The 16,610-nt window shown below is 50.1% G+C and overlaps 2 protein-coding genes across 7 annotated transcripts in view; one reads left to right on the top strand and one right to left on the bottom strand.

Annotated features, from left to right (window-relative positions):
• AAGAB (alpha- and gamma-adaptin binding protein) overlaps positions 1–8,942 on the top strand; it is a 69,997-nt gene extending 61,055 nt beyond the window's left edge. For 3 of the 5 annotated variants that reach the window (XM_005659866.3, XM_005659864.3, XM_021100396.1), the window contains one exon: positions 107–1,850. In XM_005659866.3, the coding sequence (XP_005659923.3) occupies positions 107–150 (44 nt within the window). In that variant the 3' untranslated portion in view covers positions 151–1,850. Of the gene's footprint in view, positions 1–106 lie in introns of all 5 variants that reach the window. The other 2 variants (XM_005659865.3, XM_003121743.5) reach the window with 2 other exon arrangements.
• SMAD3 (SMAD family member 3) overlaps positions 7,493–16,610 on the bottom strand; it is a 125,999-nt gene continuing 116,881 nt past the window's right edge. The window contains exons 9-10 of one of the 2 annotated variants that reach the window (XM_021082849.1): positions 14,517–14,661; positions 7,493–12,076 (exon numbers count right to left, since the gene is read on the bottom strand). In XM_021082849.1, the coding sequence (XP_020938508.1) occupies positions 11,953–12,076; positions 14,517–14,661 (269 nt within the window). In that variant the 3' untranslated portion in view covers positions 7,493–11,952. 2 annotated transcript variants of the gene reach the window in all.

Here is a 16,610-nt window from a genome sequence, read left to right as displayed (position 1 = left end):
GAGGGCAAGGCGTAGAATTTTAATTCTTAATGGGGTTCTATCTATGACATGAAACCAGCCAAAATTTAGCCGTTGCCTAAAATGTGTTGCTTGCTTCTTTCCACAGGTGGCCAAAGCCTTTTGGATGGCAATTGGGGGAGACAGAGATGAGATCGAAGGCCTTTCGTCGGATGAAGAACACTAAATTATTCATGCTAGGGCTTGACTAACAGAGACACTAACTCTCTCTGCCTGAGAATCCTTCCTAACTCACCCAGTCGTCATTTGCTGAACTTCCCATCATCGTGTTGGCTGCCTGAGTTGTTTGTAGGGTCCTGTTAATTATAGTTTTTAGTTGGGGGGGTGGTAAAGGAGAACCTTCTCCTCCCTCAGTGTACTATAAGGGGGTGAGAATGACAGTAGGGAGTGAGAATTTTTGAAGTATACTTTTTTGTTCTAGGAGCAGGAGTGGGCTAAGGCTCAAAGCCTGTGTGATTGGAGTTAAATCACAAGTTAAGGCCCACCAAGCCATTTACTGGTCAGTCTTTGCAGTACCAGTCCTTCTGTTCACACTTGATTACTGCAGATGTGCTCCTTTTCCTGGGTATTCTGGATTTTTTCTTTCAAGGAACATGCTGCTCTGAGATTTGATGCTTTTGATAGGCGGGAAAGAAGAAGCTGCAGATTTATGCTATAGTATGTAGATGATAGGCCAAAGTGACTGGCCTTCAGGTTAGTCTCTAGTTTAAAAAAAAAAAGGCCTGGGCACTTCAATTGAAATATAGTTTCTGAGCTCATGCTAGAGAGTATTGAGAAAGCAGTGTGAGTTTAAATGATGCAAGGGTTTCCTGCTCTGGTAGGGATAAAGTAAACCCATCTTCCGAGTTGTTGGACATGGGGAGGGAGAGGGCAGTGTGTGTATAAGAGAGAAAGAAACTTAGGAATTCCCTGTATGGGCCATTGAAACAGTGTGATCATGTCCCGAGACTTTTGTATTACCCCGAAGAAGCTTTTCTTAAGAGTTCTCCCCTGCTACATAAGATGTCAGAGCTGTGTTGTCACACTTCATACCCTCAAAACAAGGCATGTTTCTTCCTCTCTGAAAGCCAGAGATCACTGCCAAAATAGTAAAGCTAAGGAGTGGGCTTGATAGGGAAGGATGTGAAACTTTCGTTAGGCAATGAATCCCTGCGTACCTTGTGTTGTTTCCAGGGCCCTGTGGGTCAGCCCCAGGGCATCTGATCACCAAAGGGGAAGTTTGCAAAGGAAGCTTGGGAAATACAGCAAATAAAGTCCTCATTTCTGTTTTTGTAAGCACTGTGTAATGCATGTTGTTAACCTATACTGTGGTAGGCACTGCCATAGCTCTAAATGGGCTCAGGACACACGGGCTGAAAACTGCTGTTGGCTTCGTGTAGGCTGTGAACCCCTTAGGTCACCAGCAGAAAACAAGTTTCAGACCCCCCTGTGCAACACCTAAGCCCTGCAGAACCTGAAATAGGTAGCAGAAGGAATGGAATGTCCCAGGTTCTGGGCCAGGCCGACCAGAGGAGCAAGCAAAGGTTTGCGTGATTGGGACACTCAGGAAGAGCCATTCCAGAAGACATTGCAGGCTGTCTCACTTGATGACTTTGTATCCTTCTCCTTGGCTTTCTTTGAGGTGGCTGCATCAACCATTGATTGGGAATGTAAGGGAAGTTGGCTCTGGTGCTGCAAAATGAAAGGTGGAAGATGTCTTCCTTAAAACAAGGAAGGTTTCAGAAAGTACATTAGGTCACATGGTTAGGGAAAACAGATAAGAAAAAGCTGTGAACTTGATTTTGTGGATTAAACAAAGCCAGGTGATTAAAATGTGATTTATTTATAAAGTCTGCTTATGTGCATATTTAAGATTTTGTTGTTTTTTAGTGGGGAGGGGGGTGTTGGGGTGAAGCCTTCCTTTGCTGGAGTGGGCATAAAAAGCCAATCATCTAAGAGTTTGTCAAACTCACTATTTTAGAATCTCCATGCACAGGTATAATATTAACTCATGTCTTCAAAATCTCAGCTGTCTGGGGATATTGCCCTCTTCTAGGGAACATGTGGGAATAAAGCATCTGGTGGTATTCTACTAAAGGCCCATTTTAAGAAGCGTGATCATTGCAGTCTATCTGAAGTGACCTATGTACATGCCACCACAAATTATTATGGACTGTCCATCTGGGATTTAAAATAAGAGACTCAAAAAAAAAAAAAAAAAACCAAAAACAAACAAAAGGAGTTCCCGTCGTGGCGCAGTGGTTAACGAATCCGACTAGGAACCATGAGGTTGCGGGTTCGGTCCCTGCCCTTGCTCAGTGGGTTAACAATCCGGCGTTGCCGTGAGCTGTGGTGTAGGTTGCAGAGCGGCTCGGATCCCTCGTTGCTGTGGCTCTGTCGTAGGCTGGTGGCTACGGCTCCAATTAGACCCCTAGCCTGGGAACCTCCATATGCCGCGGGAGCAGCCCAAGAAATAGCAAAAAGACAAAAAAAAAAAAAAAAAAAAAAAAAAAAGAGAGAGACTCATTTTTTTTGGTTGTCATTTTTGTTTTTTCTTAAACATTTTTCTATTCGTGTTGTCACACAGTGTCTAACACATAGTGGGCCCTTAACGCTGGTTTGGATTTCAGTTTGATAGTTTGATGTCTACGATCGCAAAGCTTTAAGGTCCATGAGTACTGGGAGGTAGGGATAGACAAGAATAAAACTTCTTTCCCGAGAAAAATCATGTGTTATGTAATAATTTTAGAGTGATGGAGACATAGATATTTTTATAATTTTAAAATATGTTATCCTGCCAGAATGTAAGAAGATTGACAGAGCCGGTTTGCTTGCTGTCTATTTATAGAACTTGGCCACGTCTAATTCAGAGAAGCTGGAGATTCAGGGAAGCTAGACTTAGATGGCTGAGTAATATGGGATGTGGTTCAAGGACTGTAGAGCATATCAGGCTATTACTGCAAACTACTTATAACACAGGAAATGTGATATATGGCTGACTTCGTATTCCCACTGTGGTGAGGTAGGGATAAGCATTTCTCTGTGGCTTGTCAGATTCCCTTAACCTTGGGCCACTCTCTTAACAGTGGCCATCGAGAGATCACGCAGAGTGCCCCTCGCCCTGCCTTGGCTTGCCATGGCAAACAGTCTTAGAAGAATCACTGTCTAAGGGTAAGATGAGAGCTCCCTGAACTATTCTGAGCTGGAGTGTTTGCTGATGCGAAGCTAAATTTAGCCAGCATGTGTCCAGTGTGGTCAGAGGTTTGATTCATTGAACATTCTGATTGACAGAGACAGTGCCAAAGAATGCTGGATGAGTTAAGAGCAGTGAGTTAACAGTTGCCCTTCACCCCCCCTCACCCATTTTAAAATAGGACAATTTAGCTACAGCATCCTATCATTAAATACCAAATCTTATAGAGGACCATGGGCGGAGAAGGTGTGAAAGATGGGGTCAAGTGTACCACCTTCTTAGAGGATTGGTTTAAAAACAACACCCTAACAATTAACTTTGCCATAATTTGTATGTTCCTAAAAGCATCATGCTGACTGTGCAGGCCAAAGTTTTGATTTAGATTCCACTTGGGGTTTAATTTAGTGATCCATCTTTGCACCTTCGGCATGTAAACTCCGGTAGAGAGGATCTTAGGAATTCTCTGTGTTTTGGGCATTTACCTATGCCTGTTTTCAGCATCACAAGTCTTGCTCTTAACCTGGGTGTCTTTATTCAGTGAAGTGTGTTACTGTTCCTCTAGGATAGAAGTGTCCTCCTTAATTCTGAAGTGTTTCTCTGACTTGCAGAATGAAGACTCGAGGTAATAGCAACAGTGCGAGTCTGGTTGGCACACTACTGAGCCCTGTTGCAGCTCTCACTGTTGTGCAGTTTGTTTCCTATTGGAAAAGTATTGATTTGGAACCTGGACTGAATGGTTATAACCGCAGCTTTGGAACACAGGTTTGGGAAGAATTTTTTTCCTCTAAGACCCTTTTTTATCTGTGTGTATCTGTTGATCGGCTCAAGGACTTGCTCCCACAACTACTGGACCTGGGAGGCATGGGTCGCATAAAACCTCCCTGGGTTCTCTCCTATGAAGGATGTCACCAACCACTGCCTCTCCCCTTTCTCTTATCCACCAGGTGACTTTAATGTTACAAAATGTAGGCTAAGTGAGGCCTGGGGTGGAGCTTTATGGAAATAGCAGCATAATGTAGAAGATATTCTCTTCATCCGAAGCCCAAGGACATGGTCTGCATCAGTGTTGTCACTCCAGGAAATGCTCAGTAAGTCACAGTGGTGTTAGAATGCCTCAAACTCAAAGTTAAGAAAAAGCTACAACCTGTTCTTTATCCTGGTGAGAATGGAGCCGAGCACTCAGTGCGGCTAGCACTGGCTGGGGGCCTTCTTGGTGCTGTACTGCACTGGCCGTGGCCATGGCTGCAGACTCGGGTAAGGATTGGGGTTCTTTTCCCTAGGAGCTCATCATCCAGCTGAGGTGCGAGAAGGGGGCAAGCAAGGGAAGGCCATCAAAGGTCAAATGCTGGGCAGAATGTGAAGAGTAGGGTCGGTGCCCCGCCTGAATTGCTATGGGAAGGAGAGAGTCTAATGGATTGGGGAGAGCATGAAGTATGTTTTGGAGCCATGGTTCTCAATCCTGAGCCAGCCCCAGAATCAATCACCTGGAGGGCCCTGCCCTGGGATATCTGATTGTGTAGGTCTGGGGTGGGGCCTGGGAATGTGGGTTCCTAACTTCCCAGGTGATGCTGCTGCTGGCCAGAGCCCGCACTTAGAGACCTACTGACTTTGGGGAAGTGATGCTTGAATTGAACTTTTGGGGTAAGAATTTGGGCAGGCAGGTGGGTGGAGATTGCAAAATTCTTAGTGGAAGTTACAGCATGACCCAAGGTTCTGGAGATAAGGAAGCCCCAGTAGTCCAGCTAGAGAAACGGGTAGATAAGGATGGAGTGATGTTGAGAACCTTGAAATACTACCTTGTGCCTATGCAGGCGGTAGTCAAAGAGCCGAGGGGGTTAGTGCAAAAAAGTCATATAACCATAATTAATCCCAGGATAGTCTGGTAGCAGTACTAGCCAACACCAGCTGATTGGCACTGTCCACTTGGGGGGCTGTGTTAAGAAGGCTTCTGAGGCTGAGGATGGACCCAGGACTGTGATGAGTGGCTTTTGCCATGGATAGAGAAATAGGGGATGGTGATTGTTTCACCCTGTGTTTGCCATCCCTGGATGGGAGGGAGACAAGTTAGGAGAGTATTGGAATAGCTGTGATAAAAGGTAATCAGGATCTCTATTTTGGTGCTATTCCTCCAACCCTATATAAGGATTTATATAGGATAGCAGAGTGGAAATGGATGGAAGAGGTACTGCTTAAGGTAGAATTATCCATTTAATTCAGTGGAAATATGTGGTGGTGGAAAGAAACCGTGGGTACAAGAATAAGATGTAGACCCTGCTCTCAAGGAACTCAGCCTAGAGAGCTACATAGTTAACGCACAGTTGAGACTCTGGTGTTGGAGAAATTCACAGATAGCTTCCTGGAGGAGATTCTGGAGTCTCAGACCTTTAGTGAAGGTGAGCCAGGAGAACTGGTGGTATGTCAAGCCAGGGCCAGGGGGCAGTGGGCGCAGGGGTGTAGCCTGGGGAAGAGGAGTCGCCGTTCCAAGCAGAGCAGTCACCCATTCTGGTGTGACACATAAGGGAATTGTGCTTACACGATGCTGGGTAGCAGGGTTGAGGCGGTGAGCTGTGGGGGCCAAATGGTAAGGGTCACGGGGTCCATGTTAAAGGCCTTAAGAGTTTGCACTGTGGACTGGGAGGGCCTCTGAGGTCAGATAGGTCACTGGGGCGGGGGCGAGGGGTGCAGTGTGGATGGTGCATTTACGGGAAAGCAGGTGAGGAGAGCGGCTAGGAAGCCATGCAGTTGTCCAGGTGCCCAGGGGCCTGCAGGTCAGGGCTGTGAGAGCAGAGGAATGGGACTGTGAGGTGTGGGGACAGGAGTGGTGGCAACTGTGACTGCATGGCTGTGGGATGGGTAAAGGGTTGTGACTAAAACAGGGCTGGAGGCCAGGAGAGGGCCATGGTTCACTAAGGGAAATGATGAATTTCGGTTTTTCAGCTGTTTGGACATACTTGTATCAGTAGCCAGCAGGCTGTCAGAGATGGGCCTAAGGCTTGGGCTGGATGTGTGGGCTATAAATGCTAATTTGGGGAGTCCTTAGCATTTTTGTGGCTTGAAATCACACGGGTAGACACACTCGCTCAGGGAGTAATATCCAGAGTGCATACAGTGGTCTGGGAATAGCAGCATGGAGGGAGGAGGCACAGGCCCGAGGAAAGAGGAGATGATGTGACAGGGCGAAGGAGAACCCAGACATTCAGGGCCTTTCCAAAAGGGAGACTTGATCAGCAGGGGCTACTGCACAGGTGGTGGGAGCAGGGAGAGAAATGCATCAAGTTGCTCAGAACTTGGAGAGTGGGGACAGCAGGCCAGGGGGAGGTGCCTGATAAGCCCTGGGAGTCAGGAAAGGGACCTTGCATGAGCAAGGTGGAGGATGACCCCTGTCGGGGGCAAGGGGGTGTTGTTTTGGACCCCATTTAATAGTGGCATTAGAAAGTTGTGGAGCCCAAGGAACAGACTGGGTTAGAGGTATGGTTTCGAGAGTCATTTGCTGAGAAATCAACTAGGTAAAACCTTGGGGAAAGTAGTTTGGGGGAGGTGGGGCAGGAGGATAGAATTGGCCAAATAATAACTAAAGTGGGAATCTGATCTGGTTCATGGAGGCCAAGCCCACAGGCACACAGGTGCCGTTCCTGTGGAACATGCCTCCCCCTGGTAGTGGAAGGGCTGTACCTCTGGGACGGAGCACTGCTGTAGAAGTGGCCCAGCTGGAGAAGTATTCCAGCCCCCTTCCATCCTCCTCCAATTTTTTATTCATGTCATCCTGTTTCTTAATCCACATCATCTGGGGTCAGTGTATGATTCAGCCAAGGCAAGAGTTTTGAAGTCTCTTTCTCCTCGGGAGTTTGGAATTTAAAATGGATTTTCACCGGCGCTAAGGCATTGGTGCTGGAAAGTGTGGAAACCTACTTCTTAAGAATCTGAAACTGCCTCTGTGCCTGTGGCAGGATTGACCTGGTGGGACCTTTAAGTACAGGGGAAATGAATGCCAAGTAACAGTGGGGAGCCAGCACCACTGGGGCTTATGCAGCCCTGAGATGGGGGCAAGCAAGGGAGGCGCACCACCTGGGGGGCATCAGACCCGGAGGCTCCTGCTGTCAATGAGGGACTGGCTGGCACCACGTGTTGCTCCTGGTGAGTACACAGGGGCAGCAGGGGCATGGCAGGAGGTGGCCAGGCACTTCCTTGGTCAGAGTGCATGTGGGCTTGGAGGCCCTTTTCTCTGAAGCTCCTGGGGCCCTTTAAAGTCTCCCTCTCCACCCAGGCATGGCAGCAAGAATGAGAGCGAGCTTCCGGCCCAGCAACTTTTCAATGAAAAGTTTATTAGAAGGGCACTTAACAGGGGGTAGAGAAGGAGAGAGGACACAGTTCTTTAACAATGGGTACAATGCTTAAACAGGTGCTCTGCTCTTAAGATACAAAAAGTTAGAAAAGTCTAAAACACTATAAATACATACATGCTTTTTACAAAGGTATTAAAAGGTCAGGCTGGCTGAGAAGGGCAGGCCATCAGCATCCTCCACGCTCCTTCCCCACCCAAACGCACACCCAGCCAGGAGTCCCGCACAGAACAGCCTCGTGGCAACAGCAGCAGTGAGTAAGTGGAGGTTCTTGGAGGAAGGTGGCTCCGTCCCTGGGTACAGTTCTCACCCCTAGGAAGGGACAGGGGCTTGGTTCAGAGGACCCCTGCGGGAGCACCTGTATTTGACCCAGAGCTGCCTGTGTTCACACGCTGCCGCACAGTAAGCCGGCCTGGGTTGGTGGTTCCAGAGGCCGAGCCACTGTCCCCGCCACCAGCGTTCAGAACTGGCTGTGCCCCAGCTCTTCCCAGCCACTGTCCTTGGGAGGGAGGAGAGACTTCCAACTGTCTTCAAAAAATTAAATAGTTATCTGTCTCCAATGTTTTTTAAGAAATTATTACATAAATATAAAAACACCAGAATGCTCGAGGGTACATTACTTCAGCATAAAACAAAATTACAGAATCACTTGAGAGCGCTTCTCAATCCAGTTTACACTCTAGGCGAGCTTTTTCTATGTGATAGCTGTATTTTTTCGGAAAGTTTGCCTGAATACCGAGGCGTTTCCCTGCTCTTCCAGCCAAGATGCCTCATCTTCATGACTGCTGTGTACCCTCTTGGGCACAGTTCTCTGATTTCCCACCCACTTGAGGAGTGGCTGGTGCTCCTGAAGGACGATTATTAGAAGGGGTTCTGGAAGGGAACATCTACGCCACACCAAGAAAAACAGTTCAACTTAGCGAAGTTGAGGTTTTCCTCCAGCAAAGTGGGGATGTGTGGATTTTGGGAACGCACCCAACACTGCCATTTAAAGTCACACAGTAAGACACAGGGTCCAGAACTAAACTCGTGCCCTCACTTGCTACCGGTAACCCCTTGGTTACTGGTCCCGTGAGCAGTCTGCAGATCCCTGTCCCTCCCTTCTTGTAAGAGCTACAAAAAAAGGCCAAATATGAGCTCTGGCCCTGCAGCGACCCTCTTGGAGCCTCAGAAATGGCAGCTTGGGGCTAAGGATGAAATCCTCGCTCTGCCTTCTCCCCAAGCCACCCACATACATGCACAACATGCACACATTACTTCAAGGAAACCTTTTTCTGCGGTTTGAGTAAAAGCATTGAGCCCTGGAATATGTCCAAACTCTAGGAAGCCAGAGGGAGATGGATGAAAACAAACTAAGCACAAGATGTGTGCTACAGCTCATTCCAATACATTAACAATGATTTAAAAAAAAATAATCACCACGGTCAATAAAAAAATACAGCATGGACAACATAAGGACAATGGAAAAGTCTGCCAGCAGCCTTGCCCTCATGTGTCTTCTTCCTAAGAGAAGAGTCAAAGTCCCCGCTCCTGACTCGGGGCTTGTCTCAAAATGTCAGGTCTTCTGCAGCCTGCCAGGAAGGTGGCCAGGGGAGTGATGTGCCAGCACAGGCCTGGAACCCGAGCCACTGGGCCGGCTACCTCCTTGCACTGGAAGGCTCTAAGCACTAAAGTTGGGAGTGGGGAGGGAGTGGGAGGAGAGGGAAGGGAATAGAAGCCGGCTCCCAGGAGGTGCTGAGGCCAGGATCTAGGCCCCCCGCCACAGCTCCTCTCAGGTCAGTGTCAGCACAAGCCACACAGTGAAGGTGGCCTGGCAGGGAGCCCAAGGCTGGGGAACAAGGCACAAAGTACAGCCTGGACACCTGCACTGCAAATGCTCTCCAACAGCCACTGTCACCCCCCGAGAACTGCCCTGATTGCCTCTTGCCCTTTCAACTGTCCTTTAAGTTTTTTAATGTATAAGCGCCTTCATGCAATAGGATTTTAAAACTACTTTTATGACTTGAAGGACACTAATATTACACGACTCAAAGCCGCTTACGAAGCCTCTACGATGGGAATGAAGCCGGGTCCTAACTGCTAGGTACAACCAAACTCCTTTTCAGTGGTGCTAAAAGTAGGTTTCCTCACTTTTTTCTCACGCATCCTGCTCCAGCAGTCTAGCCTAGAAAGAAAAAGGGACACCTAAGTAGCTTTTGGAAAAACACAGAACTAAAAGTCCGTGCCTTCTGAGAGGAGCTTTGAGCACTAAGGATTCTACAACACCATCCAAATGCAGCCAGGTGTGACCACTGGATCATCCAAATCGGGCTGTACCTGAAGCCAGTTTCCACGTACCTGGGGGACAGCTGGGCACCATAGGAAGCCCTCGGGATCACGTGGCAGGTGTAGAACATGGACCCTCAAAGACTGCTGCCCCTGGCGTTTAGAGGGGGCACCATAGTGGCTCCGGCCCAGGCCAAAATGAGATAGTAATTCATACCATGAGTCCCCAGACCTGACCAGGAGCAGGAACATACATCCAGGAGGTTCAGATGATTTCCTGTGTCTGTAAGAAGCAGTCCACGATCATTTCACACCAGGCACGAACTTCAGACCTGCAGTGTCCAGCTCTTTCAAGTGGAATGAGGGGTTATGAGTTGTCTCTGGGCTCTGTGTCAACAGCCCTGCTCGAAGACCAGCCCAGGCCTGGCAAAAGGCCCCTTCTGTCTCTTGCTGTGTCCTCCAGAGGCTTGGCGAGCAGCTCTCCTACCTGGAAACCTCAAGGCTAGAGCATCACAGACCTAGGATCCTGCAAGTGAGGCAGGAACCACCCCCCAACATCTCCACATAGCTTCAGAAATGTCATCACAGTTGAGGTTTATACCTGCCAAAAGTAGATGCTTTCTTCCCTTCACCTGGAATAAGACAAGACTTCCATAGGAAATCCCTTAATGTTTCCTGGTAGAAATCCATGCAAAAATATGGGATAAGTCATTTCATACAAAAACAGCAGCAAAGAATAAAGTACCAATGGCAAGTGGCAATTTCGTCTGCTGTATTCTGCAACAGGCCAGAAAAAGAGGGCTCTTTTTTTTTTCCAGTTGAAATAATTTATAATAGTTTTCTCACTAATTGCCACTGGGAGCAGTACTTATTACACCATATAACTGCTAGAGTTGTCACTGATGAGCTTCTACTGTGAGCTAGATAATCTCCCATCCCAGGGGAAAGATGGCAGACCTCTTTGCACCAAGCCTGCAATATTCAAAGGTGTAAAAAAAAAAAAAAAATTTTAATAGCCCTTTCATCTGCCTATGTTGGCCTGAGATCTCTCCCTCCTGGTGAATTTGCTTCTGTTAATTTCAGCTTCCCAAAGTGCTGGCAGGTGTCTTCTCAACAAAACCTGGAAAAGCTTCACTTTGGGAGAGAAACTGCTGGGTCCCACTCTTGTGTCCCAGTCAATGTGCCAATCCAGATTTTTTTTAAATATAAAACAAACGTTTAAAAGAACATATGATCAAGTTCATTTAATTAATGCAACTGACTACATCAACCAATATAGCTGAGCATGTGAGAATGTGGAGTGAACTCTTACAGGTGACCAGAGATCTGGGTACCAGCGTGCTGCCTCAGCCCCAGCACCATCATAGATGACTGCCTCTTCCTTCATGGAAACACTTGACGTAATTCAAATCTCTCATATGAGGCTGATGATACAAACTCTGGTACATATGCACTGAGCCTCAACAGAGCTTTCCAACTGCTGAAAGTGAAGACAAATTTAAGAGTGTTTTTAAACCGGTGTCCCACCAGCTTTTCCCACCATCTCTCTGCACATTGTGACCACACTCGCTTGCTCACTGTAATCAGTACGCTCTGAGATGGATAGAGACAGACAAGCCCCCTCCCTGCCCCAAGTCAGTCCAGGCCCCAGGTTACAGGGTCTGCTGCTGCAGCTGGGGTTCAGGAATGCTCAGTGGGGGAAGAGGGCTGGACCTGAGGTGTGCTCACACCCCTGCGGGCTTCTCCCAGCCTAGAGCACCCAAGGCCCATTCCACATTCCGGTCCTGATCAGAAGGCCATTTCCCATTGGACAGTGACATCCCAGTTTCTGTCCTTAAAAAAGGGGGGGGGGAGGCAGGGGGAGGTGGCAGGTGGTGAGATACCACCTGTTTGCTCAAGCCGCCAGAGCAGAAGCCATTTCTTGCCCTTCAAGCTGGGGCCAAAGGGAAGATGTGTTCAGCAGACACAGCTGTTCATAGAAATCCATCTCCGGGTTTGCTTTTGTGTTTTGGAAAACAGGCTGGTGCCACTTTGGTTGAGGGAGAAAAATGTCTTCTTCCTTGACCACAGTGAGTAGAGTTCTGATTTCTCCACCTCCTCCACAGCCATCTTCCCCGAGCCCGCCCTCCCCACCCTCCCCCTTCACACCCAATGTCTCTAAGACACACTGGAACAGCGGATGCTTGGGGAGCCCATCTGGGTGAGGACCTTGTCAAGCCACTGCAATGGCCCATTCAGGTGCAGCTCAATCCAGCAGGGGGTGCTGGTCACAGTCTGTCTCCTGCAAGACATAGGGAGAGGGGTGGGTTGGGAGACTTTAAGAATGTCTAGAAGCCCACACATACAAGTCAGAACCCCTTTTCCTGCTTTGGGACCATCTTCTTCCCAGAGCCAGGGATATGGCCTGTCATGCTGGACCCTGCCCTGGAGGAGGTGCCAGTAACTTGCTGAAACTGCCAGGCCAGACTCTGCCAAACAGGAAGGGCCCCGAGTAGATCGGGGAAGGAGGTGGCCCTTAAAGAGAAACACATAAGGCAAATTCCAGGGTGTCCCAGAGGCCCACCGGTTGCTGTGATGGGCCCCCAGTGGAGAAGCTCCAGCCCAAGCAAAGGTCTCCCTGGCCCCCCTGTCCTGAGCAGACACCTACAGCTCCCTGCCTTCAGCCCCAGCAGGCCACGATGACGTGCGTCTGTCTGATCGAGGGGTGTTTTTTACAAAGCGCCGACAGAGTCCACATGCCGTCGGTCCCCGATGTGCTGATATAATTCCCATCTATGGCCTTATTTTGGAAAATCTTACGAGCAGAGCAAGCCATGGAACAATTACTGGAAAAAACTGAGGCACACCACACGTTTCTTTTCCCCAAAGCACTTTGTCTAAATTCGGGCTGGTTGATGACGCAGCTCGCAGGCGAGCTCCCAAAGGCCTCCTGAGCAAAGGCTATCTGCTGAGGCCGGAGGCGCTGGTGCCAGCTGGAGGTGAGAGGCCTGGGCCCTGGGCCCTGCTTTTGGCCACCTCACAGGAAGGGATGAAACCTTACTCTCCTTGGCCCAGGAGGCAGAAGGAAGGCGAGACTGTTCTGGGAAGGGGCCGCACAGCCAGTTAGGCTGCTCCACCGTGCTGCCAGGTGGCAGTGACGTGGGCTGCACAGCACTGGGTGTGCTGGCCGTATGTCCTGTGTGGTGACACAGTGCCCCCAGGGAAAGGCTTCTGCCAGCAAGGGGCCACTTCTCAAGCACTTGAAGCTGGAGCACTGTGGTGCTGCACCCAGGTCAAGAACCACAGGCCTGAGGGCAGCAGCATCCTTGCTTGGCCACGCTTCGCCCAAGTGGAAGGTTAGCAATGGGCTTCTGGGCTCAGCCCTGCGGTGCCTGCCTGACCTGGGTGCCCAAGTGTGGCCCTCCGGACTGCAGTCTGAGTGGTAAAGAGCACCTGGGCCTCCCTCCCTCTGGCTCTTTTCCCTTGATTCCATCTTTAAGTATCTCCTTTCCCCAGCTTCAAAACAAGACTAATTTTCTAACCTTTCAATTCTTGTTGCCTACATGATTACAGCCAAGGCTAAAGGGTCCCTCAGGTTGGGCCTTTGGGCCTGGGCTCAGCTCAGGCCATATAACTGGGCTGTAAGTTCTCCTGAGGGCTGACCAGTGGGAACGTTGCGCTGGTCATTCATCCCAGATCTCAGACCCCAGAGACCAAGGTGCCACGTCCCCCAGCACTGCGGGGCTGACACAGGGAACAGCAGCTGAAATACGGTAAATGAAAGAGGAGAATTTTATGGACCGAAATCCTCTAATGAGAATCTGACTTTCCATAAGTCATGCTCATCTGGATTTCATTATAAACGGTGGCCCAGAGCCAATATTGAAATGGGTTTGGCTCGGGTGCAGAATGACTGCAAAACAAAATGGATTCCAAACATCTGGAAAAATGAAGCGAAGGGGAGAGTAACTTGCAAGGCCCTGGCTCCAGCTGACGTGTGGGTACCTCTGTGTCTGCCACAGAGCAGGGGGCTGGGCCCACAGACCTGCCCCTTGGGAGACTCCTGTCCAGGTGTGGGGAGAAAAGGAATAGGATTCTTGAAGCCCACCCCAGAACAGTCTGAGAAACTCGAGAGCAGACCAGGGAGACCCCTAACCAGTGCCATGTTGAAACCACTGTCTGAAATTATGAAAAAAAAAAAAAATCATTTCTGAGCAAGTAAGATATCTTCCTGTAGGACTATCAAATCTCCTCGTCCCCTCCCTGCTTCTCAGTTTTAATATCCTAGGTCCTGAGGGTCGCTCCGGTCAGAGATGGAGCCACAGAGGAGGGAAGGAACTCCAGGATGAAGACCCAACTTCCCGGGGAGGGTCATTGTACAAGCAGCTGCCCAAAGCCAACTAGGAGAAAGACACCAAGGGGGCACAGTTCTAGGCTCAGTTTTTCTACAAATGATGTGACTTCAGGCAAGTGGCTTGCCCTCCCTGGACCTTGGTTCCCTCATCTGTACGAAGGGGACCATGCCCATGTCCCTGCCCAAGGTTGTAGTGAGGCTGAAATGGGACTGTGTGCATCCAGCGCCTGAGAAAGTCAAGTGCTAGGCGAGCACTGCTCAGCCCTTCCTCACCCAGTGGGGCTCAGCTGCCCACTGATCCCTGGCCCCTCTGCTATTCAGGGTGAGGGCCAGGCTAGCTCATTTCTGGGAAGCCCCCACTCCGCTGTCCAGGTGCCCCAACCCTGACCTGTACTCGGCGCCCCAGCCCTTGACGAAGCTCATGCGGATGGTGCACATCCGTGTCAGCTGGTACACGGCCTCAAAGCCCTGGTTGACAGACTGAGCCAGGAGGGCGGCAAACTCCTGGTTGTTGAAGATCTTCAGGTTGCATCCTGCCAACAGAACAAAACAGTGATTGTGGGCATGGAGAATACCCCTGTCTGGAGCTCCTCCCTCCCCGGGCTGAAGGTGCCCCCCCCATTCACCTGGACGAGTGTTCCCACTCCCTGCCCTTGAAGCCATCACCGCCCTGAAGCGGACGCAGCTGACATGGGTGAGGGGGGAGTTAAACACTGGCCTGTAGGCTCCGAGCCCCAGAGTGGGAATGCTGAGGAAGTTAGCAAGGTGGGCCCAGGAACAAGGGAGATGGGCGGGGAGAGGTGGCCCTGCCCTGGGCAAAGGGGCCAAGGCAAGACTCCAGGGAACAGAGAGAACAGAAGGTCCATGGTGGTGTGGGGTGTGGCGGACAGCCTGGGCAACAGCAGCCCCTGCTCTTGCATGGCGGGAGTGCCGGAGGCAGGCCGTGCCCACAGGAAGCTCTGCAGAGGGTCCCTGGCTGCCCTCCACCCCAGCCTCACTGAGGAAGCCACCTCTGCCGGGGCCGGGAGGGAAAAAGAGGTCTGGGCCACATTTGGCCTTGTGGGCACAAGACTGGGTCAAGGTGACATTCGCAGCAAAGCCAAGGTGTATGCCTAACTCCCCAGGCAGGAAAACTAGAGACAGGCACACATGAAGTTTATAATAAATCTTTTGTTTGAAGTCCTGCCGCCTCTGTGCCAGGAATGTGTCAACCGGAAAAATAAAAGACAAAAAGCACATGCTGGAAATGCCCAAAAGGTGAGCTGAGGTGACACTTGCTAATGGGCCACCCTGGGCCCCTCGGCTTGCTGTGTGACTCTGGGCTGGTCACTTTCTCTTCTAAGCCCTGTGTCTCCCTTGTAAAGGAGAGACTGGCCTCAAAGGCCCCCAGCTCTGACATTCCATGAGCTAACAACCACCACCACAGCCAGCTTTGCCCTCACCAGAGACAAGGAGGGCGGGGTGAAGGGATGGGCACAAAGTCAAGAACGCAGCCTGGCTTCCTCTTCTCGTTTTTCTCTGAGGGGAAGCGGGGTGAAGCAGGGTCAAAGGTGGGCTCCAGCCCCCTGCCAAGCAAGCAGCAAGAAGCACACAGCGATAGGCTCATCCTGGCTCAGCCACTTACTGGCTGTGTGTCCTTAGAAGGTGGCTTAACCTCTCTGAACTTGTCTCTTCAACATGCCTCCCCCTGTAGAGCTAGGGTTACTGGAGGGAACTAAGTGAGACCCGAGATAGACATGTGCTCTGTAAACACAACCATGTGACATCCCGGAAACAGCATCGCTAGGCAACTCAGACTCTGCATTCTTCTTTTTTTTTTGTTTTTGTCTTCTTAAAGGCACCTATGGCATATGGAAGTTCCCTCTGTGCCAGGGTCAAATGGGAGCTACAGGCCACAGCCACAGCCACACCAGATCTGAGCTGCACCTGTGACCCAAACTGCAGCTCACAGCAACCCCAGATCCTTAGCCCACTGATTGAGGCTAGGGATTGAACCACATCCACATAGAGACGTCAGGCCTTTAACCCCTGAGCCATATCAAGAACTCCCAGACTCTTCCTTCTTAAGCTGACCCTGCCAGTGGCCCACTGCTCTCCAGCATCACCTGCTACTTAGCAGGCAGGAAGACATCACACACACACACACACACCCCCACAGGCAACGACCTAAGCTACACACTCTCCCAGTCAGGCACACTGCATGCTCTGCGGCTGCCCGCCCTGGGAAAAGTGGGTTTCGCGGGGGCTTTCTGCCTCCGCTTTTGCTGTGAAAAGGATTTGGATAAGATCACCTCCTGCCTGGTCCTCTACCCAGACCTGGCCCTGTTCAAGCCACCGTCTGGGGTGAGCCTGACTCCTCTTGGAGTACAAGTGGGATTCACAGCCCGACTCAGAAAACCCTCAACAGGGCCCCCAAATAAAAACAAAACTTTCTCACATCTTTCCATGGCTTGGTTCCATCAAACTTTCAAAACATGATCCC

Source organism: Sus scrofa, chromosome 1 (genome assembly GCF_000003025.6).
Source record: "Sus scrofa isolate TJ Tabasco breed Duroc chromosome 1, Sscrofa11.1, whole genome shotgun sequence".
Taxonomy (NCBI): Eukaryota; Metazoa; Chordata; class Mammalia; order Artiodactyla; family Suidae; genus Sus; species Sus scrofa.
The sequence above is the reverse complement of the archived record's forward strand: the minus strand, read 5'-3'. Positions and strand labels throughout refer to the sequence as shown.